Source organism: Leguminivora glycinivorella, chromosome 6, assembly GCF_023078275.1.
Source record: "Leguminivora glycinivorella isolate SPB_JAAS2020 chromosome 6, LegGlyc_1.1, whole genome shotgun sequence".
NCBI classification, from domain to species: Eukaryota; Metazoa; Arthropoda; class Insecta; order Lepidoptera; family Tortricidae; genus Leguminivora; species Leguminivora glycinivorella.
The window spans coordinates 5,287,821-5,307,832 of NC_062976.1; the positions used below are offsets into that span (position 1 = coordinate 5,287,821).

Genomic DNA, 20,012 nt, shown 5'->3' on the forward strand with positions numbered 1-20,012 from the left:
TGTAACTCCAGCCACTTGATCTACAGGTGACTCATTCATCGTCCTATTTCTTTACTGTGTCTGGTCTGGAATTGCTAAACGGATTTTTCAAGTGCTAAACGTATCGACGGTTGCGATAGTATTGCCTCATACACGCCGCGTTTACTTGACAAGACGTTGCATTCCTTTCCTTCACTGTCGTCGAACTCGTCGACCATTACTTCGCTTTAAATGTAAATTATGCGGTTTCGCACATTATTTTGTTAAAAGGAAATAACGCAGCCGCAAGATAATAATTTGCTGTTTAACTTGTTCGTTCCTGATTCATTATTATTTATGTTTACTTTCTATTTTATGATGTGATAAATCATAAGTACCTACGCGGTTTCCCATTATAAATTGATAGTTGTTATATGTGCATACTAACATACTACAAGAAACAAATGGCACAATTAGGTAGGTGACTTCAAAAATGATCATCACTGTTACTAATAAAGTAGGTCTTAATAATGAATTATACTATAACACTTTGAAACCAATTATTTATTCAAATATGAATCACCGATAAAACTTGGTAGGTAATTAAGCTTAAGAAAAATAAGTCAGTGTCCGTTTTCTGAACCAGTTTATCATGTCAATGGTAAAGGAATCTGTGAAACAACAATGAATGCTTACGCCAAGTCACGTCATCACATCAATGAGACGCCTTATCAACATTATCTACAGTTAGTAGTGATCATTAACCCTCTTTGTGAGCACCAATCAGTGGCAAAAACGTCCATTATGAAACTGCACAATCTACTGTAAACACAATACTGTTCAATGATTGCACACAATTTAAATGTGTCTTTCGCATGATCGGCAGTTTTATATTTAGAAATAGCATCACCTTCTACTACTAGTCCAGTAGACAAAAGTAGATGATTTAGTATATGGATTTTAATCCTAACATTAATTATTGTTTTGCTTTGCTCATTTATTTTAATAATCGTCAGCAGATCACCAAACTAAAGAAGATCCACGACATTTTTGCGTTGCCTTCACAATCTTCTTACTATGGTGAAAGTTATATCAATTTCTATTTCCATATATCCTTGTTATATTAACCTTCATCTTGTCTGTTTATTATATGCATCAGACAAAGTAATTTACGACCTGAAATCTGTCCCAAGCCTGCACGTCAACCATTTCAGTGGCTACCTCAGTGGGATCGTTAAAATTTATGTCACCACCTATCCCAATAACGCGGCTGTTGAGTTGCATCAAAGGCGTTACATTGTAAGTGCACCGAATGATTGAATCGTAATACTTTATATTTTAGTGCACTTTTATTGCAATAGTACATGTCACTACTTATACGTGAAGATTAGCATGCAATTAAAAAAGAGCATCGAGCATGTAGGCATGCAAGAACCAGTATGTGTACCTATTGTACAAATAATAAATACTGAGTTCAGGAGAACAAATATGTATCGACGGTATGTTCTTAACTGTGCGTTTCTCCAGAAACTTCATGCCTCGCACAGCTAAACTGTGGAATTAATTGTCGCCTGCGGTATTTCCGGACCGATACTAAATACTGACATTCAAACCTGCAATGCACCTCTAACCCTTCTGGTGTTGTGGGTGGGTGTCCATGGGTGGCACTGGCAGTGATCGCTTACCATGAGGCGACCTGTCTGCTCGTTAACCTATCGCATAAAAATAAAATCTATCGATGCTGGACTCCTGATTACAACTGTTTTCTAAGCTAAAATATTAATTCTGCCCATACGTCTGCCAATTTGTGGTTTCCATTAAATACTGTGTTTATGTATAGTATGTAGAAAATTCTAGAACCCAGTACCTAAGTGTAATCTCTTAAAGCACTTGTACTCTTATTGAGCCATCGCGTCCAGCCGGCATACGTTTGCGTTCAGTTTACGGCGCCTCTCGGCCGTAAACGTTTTATGGTCGCCATCAAAGTGTGTATATGTGTATTAGTGATGATAGCTGTGCCCTTGGGAGTACCTGGGAGATCTCATCAACCCTGTGGGTCCCATACTGTTTATACATATCAATATGTTTGTATAGGAGCTTCTAAACGGACCACATTTTCACTGCCATATGATGTCGGCAACTGTTGGTGTCCCTGTCCCATCCTTACTCACAGGTTAGACTAAGGCACCAATAGTTGCCGGTCACATAATGCTGTGACAATATACATAGCCTGTTTAGAAGCCCAAAGTTCTGAAAAAGAGGAACCTCGAGATAAGCAAAGATTCACTGATTTAAACTTTCACGATTGTTACACATAATTATTTTTAAAATCGGGACTTAATCGCGTATAACTAGTAACTACATATTAAACTCGCACGGTAGTTCGAAAAACTCGCGCGGCTGTCAGAAGGTGTTGATGTCATTTCAAGCCAGTCTTCTCCGAGACCACGGGGACAACGCCGTCCTTGAAACGTTGGAGGTCAGTTTAATATGTAGTTATACGCGATTAAGTCCCGATTTTAAAAATAATTAAGCAAAGATTCGCAAGAAAAGTAGATATGAAGATCGAGAAGTGCAAAAACCTGAAGGAAATCAGTATCTGTGTCAAGGGGCAAAATAGTTCAGCTAGCTAGTTTTATTTTATTATGAAAACAAAGCTTTTGGTGATTTGTTATTGGCGTTATTGCGCGCTATTTGATTAATCATTCATTTGACAGTAGCAACAATTTGTTTTCGCGTGTCCGACTCAAGGACGCACATTACCTTTAAAATATTTATTCTCATGTCGCACCTATTCATGACGACATCATAAACATTACAATTTACTTTATAAATAACACTTAAACTACAACTACCGTTTTGTATGAATTTTGTTGCTACAAATCTGTTCATTCTTTGCTGTGGTTAAAATCTGCCAATTTATACAGTAAAAACATTTCTGTAGGTTATTATAAAGACCTTTGTACCTGCTTCAAAGTCCAATTTAATCATCTAGACAATTTCAGTGCTCTCAAAGAAATAGCTGAGCTGGGTAAATTAAATTTCTTTAACTAGGTACCGTTACTGTTTCATGTTTTAAGTAATTTACTCTAATATTTTATAACAATGTGCTCAGAGCTGTATTTTACTCTAATTTATAAAATCATTTGATTTGTTCCCTAGTTAACTCACATATTGCTCAGACATGGGCTGGAAAGCTGGGAATATGTATATTTTCTATGTTTTATAAATATGTTCTATGGAACAGTTAATTTTTTTTCCCCTCACTAGCTCGGAAACACGTGTTTTGTCCTTTAATACCAGCGGGTAAAAACGCATTTTATCCACTAGTGGGTAAAGTAATTTGACCTTGAATAGAGGCAAATTTTCTGCTTTAAAATTGATAAAAGTGAGTAAATCTAGTAATGAAGATGTTTTACCACCTGTGTAACTACTGGAAGCAGTGATTAAGGCGTTTCTTGCGTTGTAGTTTCCTCGCTATAGTGAGGGGAAAAGTTTTGTGTTACACACGAGTGCAAATGTATTTTACTTCTCCGCAAGCTCAGGATTCTATTCTCGAACCACTCGCTTCGCTCGTGGTTCAACTATAGAATCCTTTCGCTTGCTCGTTTTTCAAATACACACTCGGCGTTAAAATACAACTTTGCACTCTTGTATAACAAATAACTATTTTCGCGATTTCAGCATTGGTCCCATAATAAAAGTTGTTAATTATGATCTCAAAAGTCACTATGCAAAGTTTGAACGGTCCTTCTTATATTTATACAAACAATTGAACCTTTGTAAGAAGACTGACGTGACGTGAGTAATATGTGTAAACGGAACAGGAAGAAACATTTATAGGTGTATAGTTAATTTATTACATTTTATATTCCATGCGTAAATGTCACGAGCACGTGCAGTCGGGCGTGGCCGATGGGTATCCAGCTGTTTTCCTGAATTGAATGCAATAACCTGTTTTATCACCCGTCCGTTTATTACTACATATATAACCACGATCAGTGAAATTACACGTCCGTGCAAAAAGGTCATATTCATTCTTCTTATTCATGATCACATGTCGATCGATATCGATACCGAGCCATCGAAAATTATGCCACGCGGAATTTTGGCAAACTGAATGAAAACTTTGACTGTTTCAGCCAGTCATAAATTTCCCCAAAGAAAGAAAGATATGCTTGAAGTAATAAACGATAATACGACTTTTAAATTTCATTTTGCAAAGTATCCATTTTTGCATTTCAATATAACATTGGAAGAGTCGGCTCTTCAGTCTTTGAATAGGGAAAATCGTTGGAAAGTCTCGCCATTTTAAAAGCAAGTGGTGCTTAACTTTTATCCTCTACAAAGCCTACGTTTTTATTCGTCCGTTCCCAACATTTAAGTAGTAAAATTAATCCCGCTCTGCAAGTCAAATTCATTAATGTCATCGCCACCGAATGGGATAAGCAATTGGGAGAAATGCTGTGGAAATTTTCGATATTGGTTTTATTTGAATTCGTTGAACGGGAAATTACGGGATCCGTTTTGATTCGATCCGGATGAGTGCCAACAGCCGCTTTATTGAGTTTAATATATTTCAATACATTTCTCGTTTGACAATGCCTACAGCAAACATGAAGAAAATTATGATTATGATTAAATTGGTCCTAAGAATCCAGGCAGGCAATCATGGTCGCGCGATAAATGATAAAACACCTGGCCGTCCCTATCGCACTTACGAATAGTGCGATTAGGGACGGCCAGATGTATTTTTGCAGGTAGTATTTTTGAACCAAAGAAAATTGTTGCAAAGGTCAAAGCATTAACTGACACTGCAGGGGTATCCCAACAATCGGTTCATAATTAATTAAGTTGTTGGTTGGCATCTAACTTAGAAACCAAAAATAAAGCTGAATTTTAAAGAACATGGAATTTTCTTGCAATATCTTGGTCGAACCATAGGTAGTATACCTGTGTGATGTAATAAAAGAAGCGGCTACTAACGCATGTGCAGTAGAAAGCAATGGGCATGGATGATATACGAGACGCGAGAGCATCTGGCAGTGTGTTTGCTCGGCAGTAAATATGCGCGACTATAAATGTCCGCGCTTGTTTATTGTAGCGGTCCGGGGATAAGCTTGGCTCTTTAGTCTCGAATATTTCTTTCTAGCCTTTGTAATGTCAAAAACAACTTGTTTTGATCGGTGCCCCCAAAGGTTGTTCCCGGTCCTTTGCGCTTGAACAGTCATTCCAGCTCACCTGATCTGCTTTTATTCAATATTTCTTCTTCACGGAGTTTCCCGAATTCATATTAGAGTTCATTAATTGTGTTCTTCACATTTGTAAATCAATGTCTTTATCTGTGTTCGTTTATTTTATTTTCTTTCATATACCAAAGTACTTAAAGCACTGAAGCAGCTTATTGTAGCGGTCCGGGGATAAGTTTGGCTCTTCAGTCTCTACCTCTAGAATGTTTTCTTTCTAGCTTTTTTTTTGTCAAACACATGTTTTATTTTGGTACCCCCAAAGATCCTTCGCTAGCTTACAAGGTCTCAACTCTCCGCGCTTGAACAGGGTACCGAGCCAATGTGGCAATCGCTCTCGCTCCGTAGCGAATAGTAGTAATTTATCTTTATCAGTTTAACTTTCCGAGGAGACCTTCACTCCTGCTTGCTTCTGGTCTGGCAGGCAAGCGTCATAATGACCCTGAAACAGCGATGTTTACAACTTTACAATAAACGATTGTGTAAGACAAATTTTTGCAAACATGCGTGGAACTACAAAGTTCCTATTATCCTAAAATTTTGCGTTAGTAACTCAGTAAAGACAGTAACTCGCGTCACAGAAGTCACCGCAAAGCCATGAATAAGTGAACAATACAGGCATTTTCAGAACGTTCACCTTCTGCTGAAACTTTTATGTAACCTCGTTCCGGCCGAGTCGTTGTACTGTACTTATTGCCTATTCAAACAGGCTAAAAATAGGCGGGCTTTTTACCGATTGACGGAGACTACGGAGAGGGAAGGTTAATATATTTCCAATATATAAAAAAAGCTAACCCCCAACTGAAAGGACGTTCGATCTGACAAATGTTAAAGAGACTGTTCAATATGAATGTATTGTACCTTTTGTATACGTAAACAATAATACGAACACAATACATAAACACACGACCCGCCTGATGGTTAGCAGTCACAGTAGCCTTTGGACGCTATGCACTTTTTTTTCAACAACCTCATCTTTATGTATATTGACGATAAGTTTAGTCTACCAATAGGTCTGCTTTAACGTAATATTACCTTCACGTAATATAATTGCCGTAACGAAAAACTATAAAACGTTTAATATAATAGGTGTTTCTTACAAAGGGAATAAGATTCCATTTACCCAATCATGGTCAATTTGTATGAGAATTGCGCACTACCAATTCCTTTGTAAGTTACGGGCTATAAAAGGGATCCTTTTGATATTTCCTGACATATTCCTATCGCCTACGAAGTATAAGCGAACACTTATGAAGTATCGGTCTAAGTTCTGAAAATAGTTGGTATCAAAATGTGAAGAAGTGCACGAGAGAAGAACATACACATATACTTGGCTTAAATTCGGCAGTTTAGTTTGGAAGTGGCAATGGGTGAGGCATATAGCTAATGTCGCCAGGGACCTAGATATTACCTAGATACAGGAAGGAACCGCAAGACAGTACGAAATTATACTAGACGGATACCCTGATTGCAACCTTAAGACACACTTACTTACATACCATCCCCCTTCTCATTTATGCTTTGGTAGAAAAGAACGGGTAATTATATTTCTTATGGTGGTTTGATTGTGGATCATTGAGTCCGCCGCTCCTTAAGTAGAAATGATGTAGTTTATGTGTTAAGACTTGCAACAAGTGGTTTTATAAAATAATAGTCGCCTGAGACGTTGAGCGTGTGTAATATCCGCAGAGACGGGATCCGACGGGTAAATTGCGTTTCGGACGCGTTAATAGTTTTGACGGTGACTCCAGGGAAATGGTAGGCCCTTTGGGCCTTTATATAAGACCTTATATTAAATAAGGTCTAATTTTATGAAAAGTGTTATTAATCTGATCGCGTCTGAGGTCCATGATTCAAACTCGAGTCAAACATTTTTTTTTAATGTAAGGCGTTTTTAAATCATTTTTAGTTTTTATATAGTGACAAAGTAAGTGTAAAAAATACAAAAAAAAATCTATAACTTGTAAATACCTAAATAATCTACGTATAGAATAATCAATACGTTGTCAACAACTCAACAAAAAACGATCCTGGGTATATGTATACTATTCTAAGCAATACTATACTTCCTATGCAATGCGATGGTAAGTAACAAAGCAGTTTCTTGTCTTCATAGCACAAATGCACATCACATTTCGTGCATTTTGTACTGCCTGACCGTTCATAACGGATTTTTTCAGGCGGTCATTTTGTTTCTTTATATTAGCCAGTTTATAGTGACGTCGTCTCAGAAGCCATGCGTTATTGATACACGTAACTATATCAATAATTTGAAAAAAAAATTTAAGTACAACCAACGCATGGAAATTAATTTCGGTACTATACAATGCTATCAGCATAGCTGCGAGATCCACCGTGGCGATTGTAATGAATGACGAACAGTTTGTCCTTTAGTACCTACCGTTTCGTAACTAAAAAGTGGTAACCGGAAACGGGAAAAGAATCCCAAATCGTAACTGGCTTCAAATTAGGACTTTCCCGTTACCTATTTGTAACCACGTTTGGTAACCAGCTTCGAAACGGGAAAAAGCATCCCGTGTTGAAACTGGTTACAAAATGAGACTAAATCATTACCGATTCGTATAGCCATGGTTGGTAAGCAGCTTCCAAACGGAAAAAAAGGTTCATGGGACTTTTTTGGCGAACTACCATCTATAATAATGTGACATTGAGTAATTTTTTAGGGTTTCGGATAACCGCCTTTAAACCTTAGATGCTCTGTTCGTCTGTACGTATCTACACCGTCTTAGCTTTTATTTGGTAGAAAGTCCGATCAGTACCTAACTCGGGCCCAATACGTAACCAGCTACAAACAGGGAATTCTATATTCCCGTTCTGTAGCCAGTTAGAAAAATTAGTAACCAAACGGTACCACGCTGGCCCAGTTCGTAACCGGCTACAAACCGGGAATCTTGATTTCCATTTTGTAGCCTACGAGAATAGGCAAATTCCCATAAAATGATGGGCTCTTTGTATTGAGGCCATTAAAATGCAGTTTTGCCTGGGTTTGCAATTAAACATAGGTATTAATAAGTCTAATAACACTCTAAACAGTTTTAAAGTTATTTAGAGTCGTAGTCGCAACGTATAGTATGCCATACGGAACAAATCAGACTTCATTCACAGGAGTGTTGGCAACGTATAGTATACTAAACCGTGTTGGAAATATGACAATAAAACGTAACTACAATGTATCCGACACAAAAATATTGCATTGAAAGATAGGTTATTATCATTCCCATACAGGGCACTGCTTTCTTTGGTTGAATTCTAAGAAATTTTATTAAATTATGTTAATTTACCTTATGACTCCGCAAAGATTTTCTCATGGTCGCACAATTCGTCTAATTGTGTTATTATCGAGCACTGCAAATTCTACCCACCTTTATAAATTGTACGTTATTCAAATATTCGCCCGTATGGAATACACATGCTGTATTAAATAAGGCCTAATTGGCGTGAAAGCGTCTAATTGGCTATTGAGTGGCTTAATTTCCGGCCGTATTTTTCATGCATATATTAAACACTTTTCTAGTTTGTAAATACAGGTGATTAGAGGCATTATCTACGAGTAGGTACTACAAGAAGTTTGAAGCAAGGTTCTGTGTAACGCATTCTAAACATTCCAACGATTCAGGAATAGAGACAATAAAAATCCCTTTAAAGGAAACGAAATAACCAAGTTAGCGAATTTATGAGGAGACTTGATGCTCGTTGATCAAGTTGATCCCTATAAGGAAAACAAATCAAAGACGGGGTTTCATTATGTTATGTTGACTTACATTATTACATACATACAACATTCATAATCCAAATACACACCTTAACCATAGAAAATCCTACCTAAACATGGCAGCATGCATTCACATCAATCGGAAGTTAGCCTCAAGGAGCATCCACAGTCTACGCAACCCACTTCCGAGGTCCTATCAGAAATCAGAACGGAACAATGGCCTCCAATTACCGAACCTGCTCGTTGTCTCGTATTGTATCTATATATTGGGATAGGATAGGATCCTCACACAACCGCTGATCATTGTTTATTGTCCTAACAAAACTATGGAAGTAATCCTGCTAAACAGCAGCATATATTCTATATCAACTAGCAAGTTAGCATCCATCACGTTTATGCAGCTTCCGAGGTCCAATCAGAACGGAACAATGGCGTCCAATTACTGAACCTGCTCCTGGGCTCGACATTGTGTACATTGGGATGTTATCCTCACAAAACCACTGACCATTGCTTATGGTTCTCAATGTTCTCATATCTACTATATTGTACCTAGTGTATACAGAATATCTATAATATGACGAGTCTAATATGTATTTATGAAATAGGTCATCGCAAATTCCTTTTCGACTCTCGAGATGTAAAGAGATCGCAATGAGGTGGCAAATTGACATTTTATCATCCAAATCCCTGTTTTTATTGTTAATTCGTTCTCCGTTGTGCTTATATCCCTGACCGACCGGCGACCCTTCCACGGTTGCAGTGGTGACATCTTTCAGTGTGTCTCCTCAGTAGCATTGCTGAACAACTTTGTAATCGGGTGGTATACCTTGCAAAATACTATCTACGGACGAGTTTTCTTTGTAAGATGTCTTACTACTTACACTGAGAGAAATTTGCAGCAGCAGCAGTTCGACTTGTTGCGGTTTATCCGTTTGAATCAGCCAAACGTATGTTTAAAACAATATGTGTCAGGTTGTTTTTATAAAATCGACTTGTTGATTCAAATATATTGCCGATTCAAATGACAAGTAGCTTGTTGTTTGAACCAAAGAGCACGTAGGCGCTATTTTAACCAAAAAACTTGTTGAACGAACAAGAAAACTGGTTGTATTTTCTCTCAGTGTAACTTTTAGGATCTATATTCTACTACACTCTATTTACTACGCTGTCGGGGGTGGTTAATAACAGCTACCAGCATGTACAGCTACAGACAGAGCTTTCATAAACGTAGATATTGTAATATGATTACAGCGCCGCGCTCCGGAGGGTTAAGTGAGTCCGCGGGCGGTACAGCGAACGGAAAATTGCATTAACACTGAGTTTGGCTCGCTCCAGTCACAGATTACTGAATACTATCAGTACTACCACTATGACTGATACAAAATGCTATATACCGTGACAAGTATCGTATTTTTTTACGTTCTAAAGGAACGAACGATTATGCATGATTCATTACTTTTGGAGATTAATCTATATTTGGAAAAGTTATATGCGATGACGGATAGTTTTCGCGCGTTGTTTCATCCGCGACGCTACTACAAAACAAGTGCCCAAGTGTTCTGCTGATGCCGTACAGAGTAGTAGTCATCATGTCAATCGTTTACCGAAATAACGCAAATTTCACTGCCGCACTAATACACAGACATAAAGCATATTATATTAACCGTAGTGCAAGCATTTGTTTAAGCTAAATTATAATCAATAAGAGTATCTACAGACTACCATGACCGTAATCTGCGCCGCTGGTGCAAAATTCCCGCTACATTTTGTTGCAGAAAATAAAGATATTACTGGGCTTTAGTGCTTTAGTGGTCGTGTCCAACGGAGTTATTAACGAAGCTTTAGCTATTTACGTGGGTAAGCCTTAATATACTGCCAACTTTGTGTTAAACTATGGAGCCTTTTAATTAAACCCTTTTTAATACCAACTTACATGTTTTCGAACAGATTAATAATGGAAGCTTCCTCCGTGAGTGAATAGGAAACTATAAATACGACTAGATAAGGTTTACATCTTAGTGCGGGATCTGCATGCCGTTCCGGTGTGCGAGCAGGACGCCACTATATGCGTGCGTGTGGCAGATTCACTATGATTAACTAAGTAGTTGGGTCTAATTATTTCTGCGTGTTCTTTAGCCAAACACAAACGATGTGACTCAGATACCACGTCACCGAAGTGTTTAAACTAAAATTAAACTTTATCCATGTACAGTGAGCTGCAAAAGTGCATGGTGAATTTATCAATGAATTCATTCATTACTTCTGCATGCAATTTCACAGCTCACTGTACGTATGCAATTATCCGTATGGTCTTCAAACTTTGGAGCAGCTGGTAACCTGGTGCCAAAGAACTTTAGATCTACCCATGAGCCTCATCATCCGATACGTGGAGATCGAGAAGCTCCTGAATAGCTGAAGGATCTTAGGATCGTAGGGGGTAATTTCACAAAAGATCCCGATGGGTCGAAGTGTATCCGTAAGGGCCCCAGCAGATTTAACATAAGATAAGATCCATATGGTCTGGAGTTGGTCCTGCTGTTCATATAAATCCGTCGTTGGCATCAAAAAGGTTAAAACCTATCTTTCGTACCTATGTTGCTTCATAAAAATTATGTCTTATCTCTACTATTTGTTTCCTCGGACTGTTATTTCGCTTCTGTTTGTAGATTTGTCTAGAAGTCTAGATACGATAAGAGATCTAATCGTATGCACTTGTTTTGGAATACTTCTTATCACTTTCGCGACATAATCATTTTACATAAACAATATTAAACATACGTGCCTGGTTACGCCACCAGTCATAATGGCACGAGTAACATTTTTTAAATTATTTACAAAAGGATTAATGAGAAACATAAACATTAAGTTGAGTGCAATACCAATTTAATTTCTTTCACATTGCGAATAGCTTCTTAATATACGGAGAAACACTGGGTATAAAACTGGGGGTAAGACTGTTTAGTATTTAGGGACTAACCGAACAATTTTATTACGAGTATGATATAATTTTGATGCTGGTACTTTAACCCTTGCGCCTTAAAAATGACGCATCGTGATAAACTTAATCTCGTTGGTGCGTCCCTATCTCCCTATCGCTCCTTCATTATAGTGCGAAAAGGATAGCATAACGTGATATGCTTTATCACGCGAGCGTGCTTGCCCGGTGTTCTCTAGCTGCCCTTTACCCCTGTAGGTAGTTGTATAGGAACAGTTAGACTAATAATAACGTTGTATTTTTAATCTTCAATACCCTAGACAACAAAAATATCGCTTTTCCCAAGTTTGTGAGTTTGCTTCGTAGCGAAGTCACGTAATATTGTTTCTATTTGTTTGACTGATAATGTGATCAAAGGATGTTACATTTTGATGTTTGCTCTGAGCTAAATATGTTTATCTAATAGAAAGTAAATACAATTTATCATCTACTACTATAGTTATAGTTACGCTCTATATGACTATATTTTAAAAGCTTACTCAGCACCGTGTAAAAAGTATATCATAATATGTTATCTAGACATGGTGCCAAGTTAACATTTTCTGCGTCTGGGGCAGTTTTGACAGATGAAATGAAAAATGGTTTTAAGAGGTGTTTTATCATAACTTTTTTGGACCTAGAACTAATACGAATCTGTCGTCTTGTAGACAAAAAAGTAAAACTGAAAAACATGACGTAAAGGAATGATGATAACAAGATACTATACTTATTTGTACAATATGTATAACCTATGTATGCACTAAGCAATCATTATGTACCATAACATCTACTCGTGTGTTTACTTGACAAATGGACAGTGATAATTGAAATCTCATTCATCCGAATAGCTTACATGAGACATCTGTTGCAGTTCATCATCACCAATATTTTCCGTACCTACTGGCTTTACTAGGCATAGACCTTTCATTGTAAATTCTACGCTCGGACAGACTAACAACTAAATCTAGATAATTTGTGTTGTTTATTTTTTTTACTTTTCTTTTTTTTATGCTTTTATGTATTTTTAATTACACAGTGCTTTGGTTTGTACTGTCATGCTGAGTAACGTATGTGAAATAAATTAATAATTAAATCAATTGTAAAAGGTTAGGTTAGGCTTAATTTCTTCGCAGATGTTCATGATATTTTGTCTGACACTGAAGAATACGCCTTTATCTAAAATATTCATCGTGAAGAAACGGGCCTAAGCTAAATAAAGCACCGCTCCCTTATGGGTCGTAAGGCCCGATTGAAGTCGTCAGCAAAAACGAATGAAAATTATTTCTTACCGAGTCGATCTCAGGTTTTTCGCGTGACCCTTGACAAAAATAAAAAAAACGTTAGATATAACACAAGAAAACACTTATTTATTGGACTTATTTTTTGTTTCAGAGGAGGAATGCTACCACTGTATGGCGTCCCTAGTGGCGTCCAAGGAGAAAATGTTCATCACACAGACCAAGCTGCTCAACGAAGTCACGTGGAAAACCGTCATGCAGATCGCCAAAAAACACGCTGTAAGTAACTTACATTATATTCTGGTAAACCCACTTTGTCAGCAGAAAAAGGGCTCCCAATTATTAAAGATATATAGGTATAACTTCATATAGACAGATAGTTATAACCCTAGGGATAAACGTTATACATCGGAACAGTAGGTATACCGATTGGTTGATTCTGACTAGGTGGATAACTATAATAGTATTGTGACAATTTATGACTGGATTCACGTATTGAAATGACTTGACGGCAGCTCGATCATGACTCACTCAACAGGCGCCTCAGGTATCTTATAAGTTGAGGGAAGATTATATGCCGTAACAAGGTTCAGGAACGAGTACAGCGATGCTCATCCAGAAGGGCATCTTAGGAGAGGAATCATTTAGGGTACGTGATGTTTAGTTTTAATGGAGAGACAGACTCTAAGGGTATTATAATGGCCTTTAGGGAGGATTATAGAAACCTTTGCTGGATGCTGAAGTTCATAAGAGTAGCCAGTGTAGTGCACTGCAGATGGAGACGGGGGCGGGGGCTTACCCGCTACCACGAGCAGTCGATCAACGTTTGTTCACGTCACGGTTGAAGTGCCATCAGACACAATATATTGAAGATTTTGGCCCTTTTTCTGTGATAAAGGTCTTAGAATTGTTTTATCAGTACAAGACTCTTTTAGTGTTTGTCAGTCAATCTGTTAAATGTCTATAATATTTATTTAATATTTATTTATTTATTTATAATTATATCCCTAGGGTTATAACTATACCTCCGCCGCACCGCCGCACTCCTGCCTACAATCATTTCACTAAACTGAATCCAGTCATATAACTATATGACTAAACTAGTAACGTATTATAGTTATATTCCTAGTAAGATAGCAATTAATCGCTTTCGTTTAACTATGTTACGACGTATAATTATATTCCTAGGGTTATAACTATATAGCGGCTTTATCTATCTTACTGCGACATATATATATATATATATATATATATATATATATATATATATATATTAACTTCATATAGACAGATGTCTAAGAAAAAAATGTACACGTACATCGGAACAGTACAGCTTTGGTTGATTCTCGGCTGGATGGCTCTAGTATTGATATTTGACAATTTTAACACGTATCAAATAAAAGATACGGGCCAAATTGTCAAAAAAGATGTTAATAAGTTTTAAGTTCAAGCCTGTGTCGAGAGATGGCAGTCTATGCACTGTGACTGTGACTAGACATTTTGCTTTGATAGTAATTCTCTAGATACTCGTAATAAACGCTCAAATGAGATAAAAGTTTAAAATGTCCATTCCTCTTGAATATAATTATCATTAATAAATATACGTTAATGCATGAAGCTCAAAGCGAATTATGCAAATGCGAGCCGTGGAAAATAAATGAATCCATTTATCCATTAGTTTTCCGTGTACATTCCGCTAAAACTCTCCTTTGACAAAAAGCTGCACGATATGGCTTTTACCAAAGGAAATTCAACTGAACAAAATATTGCTGTGAGCGTGCAGAAACAATTTGAATTGCATCAGTCTATTTTCAGGTCATCCACAGCTAGTGCAGTTACCATCAGATATAGCGGAGCGGCGAATGTGCTCAAAAATATCGGAACAGGCATTGACAATAAAGTTGTGTTTAGATATTTCTGAGCATCTTCGCCGCTCTGATTTATCTGATAATATCTCAAAGAAGATGTCACATAAGGCAATAAACTTGACGCAATAGTAAGATACCTATCTGGTCCGAAGGACCAAAGGTTATCATAGGTACAGGGGGAATAATAATAATGCACAATTATACAATGTAACAGAATTGGTCGAACAAGAAATCAAATGTCGGATTTAAGGATAATTCAATTCGAATTTTAGAATATCCAAAAAAATAACTACTTTTAATGTTTGGACTCCTAAACCTGATGATTTCTACTACCTACGTTTGGCTCTTACACAAAAAAAACGCGACTCCTGTATTTTTTCAACAAATTCATTTCCAGTTTCATATTTTCCCTTTATATTTTCACCCTGTAGACCCACTTACATAACATCTTTAGATTGTGGGTTGTAAACGTTGCTATAAATTATGGACCGGGGTGAACGGCACGCGAGGAAATCGATAGCGTTGAACTCAGGGGTTGAAACCTCGCTCTAGGTCACAGTTCGGAGTGGGAATGTGGGAAATGCATAGATTAGGTACTTACAGTGAACTAGAATTTGTTGTGTATTCATGTTGGGATTGTTGGGTTCGCCTTTGCCCAGCAGTGGGGGGCACAGCAGGCTTTTAAGAAAAATAAAATAAAAATCAGAACTTTTTTTAAAGTTTAGACTAAAGCCTGACCAGAAATATATGACTATTGTCAGGAGGGCGCTGTTATTCTGATGTATGGGTTGACAGATCAGTATAGTATGAGGTAAATAATTCTAATGAAATTCCGCAACATGGCGCGTAGTCATATATTTCTTCTGGTCAGTCTTTAAACGCGATTTATTGTAATTTGAAATTAATTTTTTTTTTATAATGGTTGCAGAAATCAGCGGCGCAGCATCTCTCAAGGCTATCGGGCGCAATCGGCCCGGAGCGGATCTACACCGACTGGCAGTGGTGGATCCTTGCAGCTCTCCCCTTCCCCCACCTAGTCAGGGTGCTGGACTGCTTCTTCCACGAGGGCATCAAGGTAAACAGCCATCGGCCATAGCCAGCAGCGGATAGCCATCCATATCAGGCTGCGGTAGAATAAATAGCCACCGGCCATATCCAGGAGCGGGTCCACGACTGGCAGTGGTGGATCCTCGCAGCATTACCCTTCCCCTACGTGGTCAGGGTGCTGGACTGCTTCTTCCACGAGGGCATCAAGGTAAACAGCCACCGGTCATGGCCAGAAGCGGGTCCATATCAGGCTATGGTAGAATAAATAGCCACCGGCCAATATGCAGGAGCGGGTCCGCGATTGGCAGTGGTGGATCCTCGCAAGCGCAACTAAGGGTAACCCCTTCCCCCACCTGGTCAGAGTGCTGGATTGCTTCTTTCACGAGGGCATCAAGGTAAACAACCACCGGTCATAGCCAGCAGCGGGTCCATAGCAGGCTGTGGTCCTCACATTCCTCACGGCACTAACCTTTTCTCACCTCATCAGGGTGCCAATTTTTAGCGAACTAGATCGAGATAAATAGATGTAGACTCAAAGTAGAGGGCGAAATCAGTCCGATACACCAGCCAACAGTCCGCCTTTGCTTGACTGCATTATTTGAAGAAGGACATTTCACCTACTCAAAGGTTAGCTGGAAGAAATCCCTTAAAGGGATAAGTTCGCCTTTGTACTGTCTATCCTGTGTCATATTTGTGTTTTGTGTTTTGTACAATAAAGAGTTTATACATACATACATACATACTAGTAGTCTATCTCGTTGGAGATATCCTATCACGCCTGTATGCTGGACGTAACGCTCTAACTAGTTGGTTGTTTGATTAAATTGAAGTAAGACAATAAAAAATTAAAACCGTCATGTGACATTTGAATACGGCGGCGGCATGAAAATTCTTTCAAAGTGGCCAATTTTATTGTTAATTGTCATCGATCTGTCAATAACAACCTTGAACTCGTCAGCAAGGAACGCAGTCATTTCTCGTTATACTGCTAATTAAATATAGTAGTAACAATATTTTATTGCTATATTAACTTTCTACATATTCCCGGATATATAAAATCTACAATAACAGAGGTAATGAATTGCTACTTCGCTACTCATTTATGATTCATTCATTGATTTAATAGAAAATGAAATGAATCTCATACCGATTTATGTCGAAGATAAATTTTATAGTTCAAGGATTTAATTCTTTTACAACGATCGCGTGAGAGATTATATCTAAAAAAATAGTTGCTATAAATACTGACCCGTAGGCCTAGCACATGATGGCCGCGAGAGTATGTCGCCGCGAGATAGACTACCCATCCTTATGTCATTAATACAGTTAGAAGAAGACGTGTCATCCATCTCGCGGCGACATACTCTCGCGGCCATCATGTGCTAGGCCTACTAGTCTTTCTTTTGTTATTTGCTCACAAACGATATCTCCTTCCAGGTGTTCTACAGGGTGGCCCTAGCGATCCTCATCCTCTTCCACAAGCACTCGACGAACCAGAGCTCGGACTGGTACGCCGAGGCGACAAAGAACGGCGTCGACCACGCCATCGACAAGTTCTGCAGAAACATGCCGGCCTCGCCTACCAAGCTGCTACGGACCGCGTTTAGTATTAGGGCTTTAAGGTGAGATCCCACTTCTGATGTTGATATCCCACTTCTGATATCAGGGACAATGATCTGAAGAGACCAAGAACAGCATTGACTACGCTACCGACAAGTTCGCATTTAGTACTAGGGCTTTAAGGTGAGATCCAACTTCTGATGTCAAACTAGGGACGGAGAAGGTAATCAAGAACAGTGTTGACTATGCTATCGACAAGTTCTGTAGAAACATGCCGGCCTCGCCGACCAAGCTGCTGCGGACCGCGTTAAGTATTTATTTAAGGCTTTAAGGTGAGATCCCACTTCTGATACCAGGGACAATAATCTGATGCGACCAAGAACAGCGTTGACTATGCTACCGACAAGTTTGCATTTAGTATGAGGGCTTTAAGGTGAGATACCACTTCTGTTGTTGAGATCCCACCTCTGATATCAGGGACAATGATATGAGGCGTCCAAGAACAGCATTGACTACGCTACCGACAAGTTCGCGTTTAGTATTTATTAGGGCTTTAATATGAGATCCCACTTCTGATGTCAAACTCTAGGGACAGAGAAGGTAATCAAGAACAGTATTGACTACGCTATCGACAAGTTCTGCAGAAACATGCCGACATAATATAAGTAGTCATAGTCACGTCTAGTTGTAAATAAAAAATAAAAAAGCTTTATTTAATTCCACACACAAATATATACAGTAGGTAACAAAAATGATTAAGAAACTTTAAAATATGTGTTTTTTTAGTTAAATTAATTATAAAAGAAACTATAGACTAAAAATCAAATATGTGTGGACCCCTTCTGGGTAAAAGCCTCCCCCAAAGTGTTCCATGTGTCTCTGTCTGTGGCTGTAACAAGCCATCCTTGTCCTGCTGTCGCTACTATCTCGTCTGCCCACCTGGCGCGCTGACGGGCTTGAGCACGTTTGCCCAGTGGTCCAGACCATTTTATTGCTCTAATGGTTCATCTGTCATCTGTGTATCTGGCGTCTAGTTGTACTATCACTTAATAAACAAGAAGTCATGCCAAGCACGTGCTAGATTATCAGATTGAACAACTTAGTTGTTCCTGAGTTTATGTATTATCTGATTGACAGCTGTTCGCAATCACAAACTAATCAGATGACATATCATCTTGAGTTTTATTTATTCATATGACGTTCTTAGGGACTATCTTACTAAGTACGATAGTATCTTTACTAGTACGGGGATCAGATGCCGCTTACTCAAAGTTTCATTCCAGTTACCATAAAGTTATAATAACAACTTATGTAACAGTTATAGATTACGATATTTATAAGTTTACCATTAACTACATGTAAGCATATGTACTACATAATGCTAAATAAAGTTATTTTATTTTATTATTTATCTACACACAGACCGCCGCTTGTCGCTTAGACAGACAACGTATATTTCCTATATTTTGCTATGGAACCTGACGATGTAAGCCTGTGTTATACTGAACTAGCTTTTGCCCGCGGCTTCGCTCGCGTTAGAAAGAGAATAAAAGTAGCCTATGTCACTCTCCATACCTTCAACTATCTCTACTTAAAAAATCACGTCAATTCATAGCTTCGTTTTGCCGTGAAAGACGGACAAACAAACAGACACACACACTTTCCCATTTATAATATTAGTATGGATAACCTTTGTTATGTGAATAACCTTCAGAGTTTCAATTATCAATTGTTTTAATCAAATAGACTTAAAAAGAGGTCGGACCATCGTAGCTCTACAGTATCAGCAATGTTTTAGTGAATCCTGGCTGGATTGCATAAAAATCTTTCCTTGTGCAATATTCCATGGTAACTACTAATTCCCTTATTTGTTCACAGTTCACAGTACATATCCCGAGTGTTCATAAAGACAGAGATGACCCTCAAGTCGAAGCAAGTCATCACTGGCTCGCGGCTGGTTCGCTCGCGCTCCTCCGACAACCTGCCCACCAGCCAGAGCCAGGTCAATATACAGATGATGTCGCACACGTTGACTATACGTGAGGTGAGTACAACTTGTTATACTGTTGGTTATATTGTGTAAAAATTGCGGTTGATATACTGCCTTGAGTTATATTGTGTAAAAATATGGGTAGTCAATATACTGCCTTAAGTTATATTGTGTAAAAATATGGGTAGTCACTAAACTGCCTTGAGTTATACTGTGTAAAAATATTGAATACTCGGCTCTCTACTGAGTCTGAATATATTAACTGCCTTGTATTATAGTGTGTAAAAATATGGGTAGTATCAATTTGGTGAAGACGACCAGTCTTTCTTAACTGTGATATTAAGCGTCTTACGCCCCGTTGCGTAGGTACGTACAAGCAGTGTTGCAGAAGGGCAACG

The 20,012-nt window shown here is 38.3% G+C and overlaps 1 protein-coding gene across 9 annotated transcripts in view; it reads left to right on the forward strand.

Annotated features, from left to right (window-relative positions):
* LOC125226820 (GTPase-activating protein skywalker) overlaps positions 1-20,012 on the forward strand; it is a 162,571-nt gene that overhangs the window by 123,963 nt on the left and 18,596 nt on the right. For 7 of the 9 annotated variants that reach the window (XM_048130934.1, XM_048130931.1, XM_048130929.1 and 4 more), the window contains exons 5-8: positions 13,304-13,428; positions 15,946-16,092; positions 17,502-17,686; positions 19,503-19,668. In XM_048130934.1, the coding sequence (XP_047986891.1) occupies positions 13,304-13,428; positions 15,946-16,092; positions 17,502-17,686; positions 19,503-19,668 (623 nt within the window). The remainder of the gene's footprint in view (positions 1-13,303; positions 13,429-15,945; positions 16,093-17,501; positions 17,687-19,502; positions 19,669-20,012) is intronic. The other 2 variants (XM_048130930.1, XM_048130933.1) reach the window with 1 other exon arrangement.